General features: G+C 52.6%; 1 protein-coding gene across 3 annotated transcripts; it reads right to left on the bottom strand.

The window, feature by feature from the left end:
* Nucleotides 1-2,421: 2,421 nt before the first annotated feature.
* Nucleotides 2,422-8,105, bottom strand: ATOX1 (antioxidant 1 copper chaperone). Of its 3 annotated transcripts, none has more exons than XM_064162026.1 (4): nucleotides 8,021-8,105; nucleotides 6,338-6,413; nucleotides 5,073-5,215; nucleotides 2,422-2,663 (listed from the first exon to the last, which is right to left on the bottom strand). In XM_064162026.1, the coding sequence occupies exons 1-3, from the start codon at nucleotides 8,024-8,026 to the stop codon at nucleotides 5,082-5,084; spliced, it is 216 nt and encodes a 71-aa protein (XP_064018096.1). In that variant the 5' UTR covers nucleotides 8,027-8,105; the 3' UTR covers nucleotides 2,422-2,663; nucleotides 5,073-5,081. The 3 variants fall into 3 exon arrangements, with proteins under 3 accessions (XP_064018096.1, XP_064018098.1, XP_064018097.1); XM_064162028.1 differs by lacking the exon at nucleotides 8,021-8,105 and adding an exon at nucleotides 7,083-7,875; XM_064162027.1 differs by having other exon boundaries at nucleotides 2,619-3,699.
* Between the last annotated feature and the right edge of the window lie 2,039 nt (nucleotides 8,106-10,144).

Here is a 10,144-nt window from a genome sequence, read left to right as displayed (position 1 = left end):
TCTTGGCTGGAGAAGAAACCCTAGCAGCTCCCTTTCTTTCTCCATGGCTAGGGAAAGAAAGGGATTCGATGGGAGGGTCTGAGTACTGCAACCGCAGAATGAAAGCTGAAGCAGGGCTCACAGGAGCCCTTGGTGCTTTCCCAACCACTCCCTCCCATCAGCATTCTCAGGGTGTGGCACAAGAAGAAGTGGCCTGTGCAGACTTGTCACCCCTCTGCTCCGGAACAGTGAGTAGCAGGGCATCAAATGCCACAGGCCATCGGCATGAGAGCCCACAAGCCCTGCACACACAGTCTCCATCACCAAGCAAGTGGCAGGGACACACCAGCAAAGTACCTATGGGCAGCCCTTAACATGCCAGGAAATGGAGACCCCTGTCAAGGGTCTGTAAGTGACACTAATGGCCAGGTGGAGCAGAGCAGTGTAAAAACTGCCCACTGGAGAGGCAATTAGAGCCTTTTCTTAGAGCCCAGAGCAGGGATTAGGAGAAGAGCCCCCAGCCTGGACAGCACTGCTCCAGTGGAGGGAGACAGGCTGGTGAAGGGTTGCCCTCCTCCCCTCTGGGCAGTATTCCCAGCACCCTGCAGCCAGCCTGGGGTGATCACAGCTTGTCAGTGTGGCTGATTTCCACCCAAAGCTGCACTGTCGTTTTTACAGCAGGCAAGAACTTAGAGCAGTGTCCAGTCCCACCAGCCATACTGAGTGGTGGAGAGGAGGCCCTGGGAGACTGCAGCTCTGCAGATGGGTGCTGAAACTTCAGGTATCTGCATGACCCTCCTGGCTGGCTGTGGGTAGATATCTTTTCTTGGCTGGCTCAGATAAGCAGGCTGTAACCAAAATAGATGGTTCATCAGAGCAGGGAGCGGGGAGCAGGGCAGCCAGGGGAGTGTGGAAAAGCATAAGCTGCAGCCCAGACATCAAGGACAAGCAGCCTGGTTTACAGCATGAGTGTGAGTTATCCTCTGCAGGCACAACATTGCCAGTTTGGCAGACAGCAAGAGCCACATAGACTGCTGGCTCCAAGGCCATTGTGTGCCATCCAGCTCCATGTCAAAGCAACAGCACACATCCTTCCTCAGCCAGCCCACTGCCACCAGAGCTGAGCCACTGAGTAACCAGCTGCTGGTTACACACTGGCCAAGGCTGGGATGAAGCTGAAAGCAGTAAGTAACTCACACTGGCAAACACTAGCTCAGACCACAGGGGGCAGGGAGCTAGGAAAAGAGATTAATTCGCTCACACAGGACCCCCAGAGGTGTCTTTAGATCAGTGGTACAGGACTTTGAAGTACTAAACCACAATAGGAAAGACTAGATGTAACTGTGTCAAGAGTCACCCTGGTGTCCAAGTGTGAAAAATCAGTTACCAGCCTGCTTCTTCAAACCTTCCTTGCTTCTCCTTTCTGCAGAACAAGTCATGTGTGACAATTGGGCATCGGGGACAGCCCCCAGGTGAAACAGGAGACAGCAGACATGTGCAATCCTTTCACTGGGCTGAAAACCTGAATGAAGAACCTTGGAGCCAAGCAGAGCAACAGTACAGGCAGTAATGCTGGTCACAGGACCAGCAAGTAAGAGACCTCGGAAAGAGTCTCACACCCTTCCTTCATCCCTTCTGCATTTCTCATCAGCACAGCCATTCTCTTCTGCACTGTCCTTGTTTTGTGAGCTGAAGGCTGTTGGCAGTTTTGAGTTAGCCAGGAGCTTCAGAAGGGAAAAGTAAAAGCCAGGGCAGCTGCCCACAGGTGTATCCCAGGCCATAAATGTCATGCTCAGAACAAAGGGGGGAGTTTGCTGAGGACAGGGACCCTTCTCATGCTCCTCTCAAGGGCTGCCATCCCTAGGGTGCTTGCTTACCCCCCTGCTCCCAAGGACTGCTCTCCTGTTAGTCGTGGCTGCTGCCCATTCCCTAAGCTGAGTCTCACTTGGTGTGGTTTTTGTTTGCTGGCGTTAGTACTGATGTTAGATCTGCTGGTTTATTGCATCTGTTTTCATTTAGTCCTCTCATTTTATGAATCCTCCCTTCTCAGCTAGTGAGGAGAAGGTCACTGGGTGTTAGAACAACTGCTACAGTTTAGCCCCAGACATGGGCTACATTTAGATATGAACACTTCTGCCTCATGGCCTCATCTAGCTTAAAAGGTTGCTTGGCTATCCTTGCTTTACAAGGGCTGCAAGAGTCCCTTCTTCCTAGCACAGGCACCCCAAATGGGAAGTTTGTTCTGTGGTAGAAAAGCATCTGCCAAGATACTGATTCCCTGAACCTAAGTGACAGTCAAGCTCTGTTCTCCTGAGACACATCCCTCAGGCAGAGGTTGCAGTTCCCTGGGAGACCTGTCTCACATGTAAGGGGTAGTTTCCCGTCCTGCAGAGCCATGTCTTTTACAGAAAGCAGTACAAAGACACACAAGACACACAGGCATGCACTGGAAGGTAGAAGCAGCACCTTGATTTACTGTGCAACTAGAAACAGCACATAACTTCCTTCTCTGGACTTCTCTACTCGTGAAGCCCAAGACGCAGCTGTCTCCTGCCAGCCCTCTGCTTTCCGACATCTGGCAGGGCAGTAAAGGCCAAATGACAAAGCAAGTTGGAAGAGATGTAAAAAGTTAACTCATCTTTTTCTCTTTTTTTTTTTTTTTTCTGAAGTCATGTTTTGAGATCCTGCAAAATAAAGGAAGGAAGGAAGGGAATGAATGGGGAAAGTGCCGCAGTGCACAGCAGGCAACGCTAGCCAAAGGCGTCCTCTGCTGGGCACCAGCCGAAGGAACGCATCCAGCCCAGCAGCCCGACCGAAGGCAGCTGCCCTCCCTCCTTTCACAGAATCGTACCATAGATCAACCAGGCTGGAAGAGACCTCCGAGATCATCCAGGCCAACCTAGCACCCAGCCCTATCCAGTCAATCAGACCATGGCACTGAATGCCTCAGCCAGGCTTTGCTTCAACACCTACAGGGACGGCAACTCCAGCACCTCCCTGGGCAGCCCATTCCAATGCCAATCACTCTCTCTGACAACAACTTCCTCCTAACATCCAGCCTAGACCTCCCCTGGCACAACTTGAGACTGTGTCCCCTCGTTCTGTTGTTGGTTGCCTGGCAGAAGAGACCAACCCCACCTGGCTACAGCCTCCCTTCAGGTAGTTGTAGACAGCAATGAGGTCTGCCCTGAGCCTCCTCTTCTGCAGGCTGCACACCCCCAGCTCTCTCAGCCTCTCCTCACAGGGCTGTGCTCCAGGCCCCTCACCAGCTTTGTTGCCCTTCTCTGGACACCTTCCAGCACCTCAACATCTCTCTTGAGTTGAGGAGCCCAGAACTGGACACAGCACTCAAGGTGTGGCCTGACCAGTGCTGAGTACAGGGGCAGAATAACCTCCCTTGTCCTGCTGATCCAGGCCAGGATGCCATTGGCTCTCCTGGCCACCTGGGCACACTGCTGCTTCATCTTCAGCTACTATTTACCAGTACCCCCAGGTCCCTTTCTTCCTGGCTGCTCTCAACCACTCTGTCCCCAGCCTGTAGCACTGCTTTCATAGATGAAGCCCTAAAAATATTCCCTGCAGATGCAAATGTGCTGTAAATCTTACATTTTGTGATTTATTTTTCCCCATGACAGCAGCAAGCTACCAGCAAGGGCAGTCCAGCTACCCCTCTCCTTTATTTTGGAATTCTTGGGTAAGTCAAATAGCTTCAGTCAAAATCTAACAGGAAAACAAAAAAGGATTGAGTGAAATGTTCTGCCAGGTGGACCAGCTGAACTGACTGCCCAACTGCCCTGATGTAATGTAAGGAAAATGGTGAGAGCCAGGGTCATGTCCACAGGACTTGAGATGAGCTTCACTGATATGGTTAACTTCTGCAGGCACTTGAGACAGTCCACAAGTCCCTGCAAGTTGAAACCAGCTCCTGCAGCCAGTGTCATCAGCTGAAAAATACTTGAGGCACAATCAATTCAGAGCATGCTTCTCCCTCTGTTTAAATAGCAATGTGATTTGATTAAAGCTGATTTCAAGCCATTTCTAACAAGTATTGAGAGCCTGCTCATACAAACTGCACATTTTGTATCTCTTAATAAGTCAGTCTGCTAATAGCAGCTCTGTTGCATACACACATCAGCATCAGCTCAGCTTTCTTCTAGCTGTTTAATTCCTGCTAGTGTAAAGCTCTGATTTAATTTACTGACTTGGAATGATATCAGCATGAACTGGTTTCAGTGTGGGCATTTGTGATGATCAAATTAGACCATTTGAAAACGATGCCATAGGATTTAAAAGCACCACTGGCAGAAACAAGCTCTGAAGAGATGCAGCATAGTAATTCTGGACACTAAAGAATAGAGGATGCAGGGAGTGGGCAGCTCCCTCCTACCATTTCTTTCTTGTCCACTGAAATTGAACCCTGTCTATGCAAAGATTTCAGTCAGGAAAGAGTTCTGTACATGTCCTCATAGTGTTGGGATCCTAGAGAAATCGACAGGCTGTCACAATCAGGTGCTTTGTGGGACAGATGTCCACCTGGCCAGGGCCTCTGTGTGCTAGAAGCTATTCTGAAACCAAACATTTTATGTCTGTGAGGGTAGCTGGGTTCTGCTCTTCTTGGATCCTCCAGTAGAGGATTAACAGCGAGACCAACAGAACCAGATATTGGAGGTTCTTAGTAACACCCAACCCCCTGCACCATGTACCCACAGGGGTCTTTGTGTCCCATTACTCTCCCTGGCATTGTCAGGTGCCACCAGTTTCTCTGGTCAGAGGGCAAACATCTCTGAGATTTGTTCTTATGCATGATATGCTCTGGCAAGCTCTAGGTTCACCTGGGAATGGCACAGAGGCTGTGTTCTACCTCCACTATAATCATGGCTGGGATCACGGAGGCTTTCCAGAGTAGCTCAGGGGTCCTACACTGAAATGCTGCTGGCTGTACGTGGTCCTACTGCTTCTCTGATAGGAAGGGTTTGCTGAAGCTGGACCTGCAGCTCTTTTCTAAGTTTTGTTTCCCAAACAGCAGCCTGTTTTACTGGGAGAAGTGGAAAAAAGCTCAGATCTCTTCAGCATTTCATATAGCTGGTATATACCTAGCAAGTCTACTGTGCAGACTTCTCCCCAAGGTAGGAAGCATTCTTTCCAGTCTTCTTTAGGGTTTCCAGCAGGGTGTCAACGTTGTGCTCAGAGTCGATGTACACCTTCTTGTTGGGCAGGTCAATATCAAACTGGACACCTACAAGGAAATGTAAAAATGTTGCACAGTTGGAAGCAGCCAAATGGTGTCAGCAGGGGAAAGCTCACCCTCACACAACTGTGCTCTCAATTTGTGCTTCCCTGTCCTAGGGTAAGCTAGGCAGTTATCTACTAAGCTACTTTGACCATGAGTCAAAGGTACTGTGCTGCCTGCCAGCAAACCCTGATGCCATCACCAGTCAGCAAAACCAAACTGGTGTCCTGCCAGCAGTGGTACAAAGAAAGCCAGACCTCCTGTAGATCTGCACTGGGCAGCACAGTTTCTCACCTGCTACAGTGTGCTCACCCCACCTTGGATCAACACAATCACTCATGCAATAATCAGAATGAGCTGAGTTTAAACCAATCACTATAATCTCCAACCAGCTCAGCCTGTGCTGTGGTTTAGCACAGACAGGAATAATGAGAGAGTTAGTGTAGGGTTAGGACAGGGACAAGACACAGGGTCAGTGCTAACAGCAAACTCCTCACATTGGTGACTGACAGCAGTTGGGGATGACAGGGGAACAGGATGACACATCCTCACAACTGATGAGTGTGGGTCAGATCCTTCTTTCTTGGTACTTCCAGCACAGAGAAGGTATGGGTTATAATTGTCTATGTATTTAAAACAGGCTGTGCAGGTATCCACCAAATGCTCTGCTCAGTAGCTCTGCACTGTGATGGCTCTGCATGTTGATGCTGATGACATATCTAGGGAAGCACTACTGATAGCCCAGCCCAAGCGTCCTCGGGAACAAAGGCCGGCAGGACATTCACCTCCCTTCCCTCTGGCAGCCTGAGCAAGGGTCTACCACTGTAGTTTCCAGAAGGTTCTGGATGAGGCCCTGGTGATTCAGAGCCACCTGCAGCCATGGCAGCTCCACCCTCCCCTGACATTTCTTCATGAGGTCACCCAAGTCCTGCGGACAACCAGGGACTCATCGCTGACTAAGCAGCAGGCTCAGAGCAAAGCAGACAGCAGAGGTTTCCAACCAGCCCCTTTCAGCTTTCACCCACAGTGCTGCCCTTGCAGGATGGAGGACTCCAGGGCACCGACATCCTGCCCCAGAGCTGGTGTTGCTCCAACAAGCTGCCTGCCCTGCCCCCAGCACTGACTCACCTCCCAGCCTGTGCAGCACACGGGTGACTGCGTTGGAGCAGCCTTCACAGGTCATGTCCACAAAGAACTCGTGTTTCTGAAAAGAGGCAGGAGAGGCATCAGGGAGGATGTGGCTGGCAACACACCACAAGCACAAGCACTCTTCCTCCACGCTTTGCCTTCTTCCTTTGTGAGGTGGGTTCAAATCCTTCCCAACCAAAAGGCTGGATGGGGCTCTAGCCAGCCTGATCTAGGGTAGAGTGTCCCTGCCCGTGGCAGAAGGTTGGAACTAGATGATCCTTGTGGTCCCTTCCAACCCTGACTGATTCTATGATTCTATGAAAAGGTCCATATATGTCAGTAAGGGATGCTTAGCTTTATGGCATCCTTGTACTGTCCCTCACAGCATCATCCTGAGATGCCTTTGGACTGTCTGGTCCCTGCTCACAGCAGGGCCACCTTTCGGATCAGCAGAGGTTGCCATCTCCATAGGCTTCTGCTGGACTCGCTCTACCTGCCCTGGGGAGCTCCAAAAGATGTAAACTTTCTACCTCCAGCTACCCACTGTCCTGACCTGGTCTGCAAAGTTGTTGGTGCTTGCCAATCCTACTCTTCTTCTATCCAGGCCTCTGGTCCCCAGCATAACAAACTCATAAAAATTACCAACAGAACTAAAATTTAGGGAACATTAGTGATGGTTTTTCATCCCTTCACTTCTCATGAGAAACACTGGGCCACTGTAAGTATCCTCTACTGCAGTACTAACCATTGTGCTCAAACCTGGGCACCAGGCAGATCCTCATTTCCTTTTCTTGCATATTTTTCACTTCCCTTAAAAACAACAGCATCTGAAGGGGGCCCACAAAAAAGCTGGGGAGGGACTTTTTAGGCTCTCAGGGAGTGACAGGACCCGGGGGAATGGAGCAAAGCTGGAGGTGGAGAGATTCAGGCTAGATGTGAGGAGGAAGTTGTTGAGCATGAGAGTGGTGAGAGGCTGGAATGGGTTGCCCAGGGAGGTGGTTGAGGCCCCATGGCTGGAGGTGTTTCAGGCCAGGCTGGAGGAGGCTTTGGCCAGCCTGCTCTAGGGTAGGGTGTCCCTGGGCATGGCAGGGGAGTTGGAACTGGCTGCTCCTTGTGGCCCCTTCCAACCCTGATTCTATGATTCTAACAACAACACAACCGCAAACAAACAAACCCCTAAAGCAATAGACCCAAGCAAACCTCCTATTCCTTGTCACCCATAACGCACATTTCTTTCTGTCCAAAACCACTCTTTGCACCCCAGCACCGGGCGGCTAAAACCCTGATGGGCACCGCTCAGCGGGGCAAGGGGACGGGGGAGGGGGTCCCCATCAGCATTTCTCAGTGTAATTAGCATTTGCTCGAGTTCTGTGTCACAAACGCTCTGCCTGCCCTGGGGGCTGGGGTGCGGGAAAGAGATCGGCATGGACAGAAGGGGTCGGGTCGGGGCAGGCGGAGTCCCGGCGCAGGAGTGCCACCCCGGGCTGCGCAGTACGCCAAGCCCCCGATTCCCGGCGACACCTCGCCGGCTGCCCTCCCCGCACCGGGCAGCGCCCTTCCCGCCCCACCGCCTCCGCTGCCGCCGGGCCCAGCCCCGCCACGTCCCCTGGCCCCACGCAGGCCCTTCCCGGTGCCTGGCCTGCTCCGATGTCCCGCTCAGCGCTGCCCGGGCCCAGCACCCACCGGCATGGCGGAGCGCGGCGGCACTCCCGGCTCTCGGCGCGGAGGAAGGGGCGGGCCGCGCCAGGCTGCGCGGGGCCGAGCCCGGGCCCTGAGCGCCAGCCGCGCACAGCGCCCCCGCGGCAGCCAAGAGCCCGGCGGAGGCGGCCGGGCCGGGCAGCCTCGCAGCTCCCCGGGGAGCCTCAGCCTCCCACGGATGAGGGCAGCGGCGGGCAGGGATGACCCCGGCCCCGCTCTGGCTTAGAGCCACTCTGTTCGCCGTCCCCTCTAACCCCGCAGCCCCACCAAGGACGCGATTTCAGAAGGTTTTGCAATGGCACCCGTGGGCCAGGAGCCGGTGTCAGCTGCACAGAAGCCCACAGTGGTCAGCGAGGTCAGGGGCAGGTTTCAGCACAGCAGGAGCGTGGGGCTGGAGGTTTTTCTCCGCGCTGCCATGGGGTGGGATGCAGGTGTTCAGACTTGCTTTGTGCTGTTCTTCACGCCGCCCGAATTGCTTTTAGTAGCCCTCTGGGGACAGCGATTTTAACTCAGAGTAGTACTGGTTTCTGAATCGCAGCCCTTCTTCTCATGGGTATGTTTCTCTTCCCGTTGTGCTGGGGGGATGGATATTAATGCTGAGCATGGCTTTGTGCCAGTCTGCTGCCGTTCCCGAGTAGATGGAACCTGGGTTAGGCTGAAGCCTGAGGTGGGAATAAGGCTGAAGCCATGGGAAAGCAGAAGATGCCAGAAAGAGTTAATGACAAAGTGGTGGAGAAAGTTGTGGTGTGGATCCCTGGCAACTGCCTGGTGCTCAGCCTGCTTTACAGGCTAAAGATCGGCAGGGACGAAGCAGCTGTGGGAACAAGGTGGGAAGCATCATAAAGATGGGGCAGGAGGTGTGAGGCTTGGCCAGGCTGCTTCAGACAGCTTGTTCCTCTCTGCCGTTTGAGGTTTTGATATTTACTGGTTTAGGAGAGCTCTGGTAGACTGGATTCTTGGATGAGGGAGGTTTGAGGGGCATCTCTACTTCAGAGTGAGTTGTGATCTGTGTTAGGTTGTATTGTGCTGCTCTGGCGGAGGGGGGTGTGGAGGGGTGTGGACTCCATGGTCTCCTTGGGTCCCTTCCAACCCCTAATATCCTGTGATCCTGTGGAGAGAAAGGATGCTGGTCCTTGAAGATGCTTGTGTTTGCTTTAGGGTGGATTGAGGTTTCTTTTCCCCTGGCTGTTTGGCCCTTCAAAGGGCCTTTTGCTTAAAAACTCAAGCCAAGGTGGAGGAGGCAGTGCTGGGGGCTGGGAGCAGCTCAGGGCTGCGGGTAACCAGAAAAGGAGACAGTGTGGTACATCAGGGCTGAGAAGAGCTGCGTGGGGGGCGATACTTCCTGACCACGTGTTGGGTTTCAGCATCTTCCCTTCCTGGTAAGAAGCTCAGGCTGTAGCAGCGAAAATAACCGGGGTGGGTTTGGTTACCTGCTACTGCATCAGCCAGAGCTGCATCCTGGGCTGTTGGCTGGCCCTGGCTAACCCTTCCCCTCCCTACCAGGAGGACTGAGCTGAAGATGATGTGAATGCCTTTCCTAGCAAGTTGCTGTTGCATGCGCTGGGGTGAGGGCACTCATTTTAACACTGCATTACCTGTTCCCCTTTTGCTGTAGGGAGGAGACGCCAGGGGTTCCCCTCGCTGGGTTTATTTTGGATGACTGTTGTGCTGGGTCACTGGTCTCATATTAAACTCTGCTAAAGTCCATGCTACTGATTTATGAACTGGCAGACTGCAAATGTGGCTGAGATTATAAATAGCTGGGGTGTGTGGGGGGATGGATATTAACGCTGAGCATGGCTTTGTGCCAGTCCGCTGAGTGTATCTCTAGCTGCAAGGCATAGCAGGGAGGGGTTTAGACAGCATTTAGGGATATGGTGATGGGGAGGAAATCACTTTTATAGAGTGGAATGTATCTCTGACTGCTTCATGTTGTAGCTATGTTTGGGATGAGAAGTGACACAAGCAAATGGAAAGCTATGGCCTTCTAGGAGCTGGCTGTTTGAGGCTGTTTCTCTTCCCTCTGGCTGTCCTTGGGCTCCCTGAACCATCATTGCTGCTGTGAACTTGGGAGGCCTTTTTTCTCCTTTGCAGATTTCATTGAACCTT

This window comes from Pogoniulus pusillus, chromosome 22 (genome assembly GCF_015220805.1).
Source record: "Pogoniulus pusillus isolate bPogPus1 chromosome 22, bPogPus1.pri, whole genome shotgun sequence".
Taxonomy (NCBI): Eukaryota; Metazoa; Chordata; class Aves; order Piciformes; family Lybiidae; genus Pogoniulus; species Pogoniulus pusillus.
The sequence above is the reverse complement of the archived record's forward strand: the minus strand, read 5'-3'. Positions and strand labels throughout refer to the sequence as shown.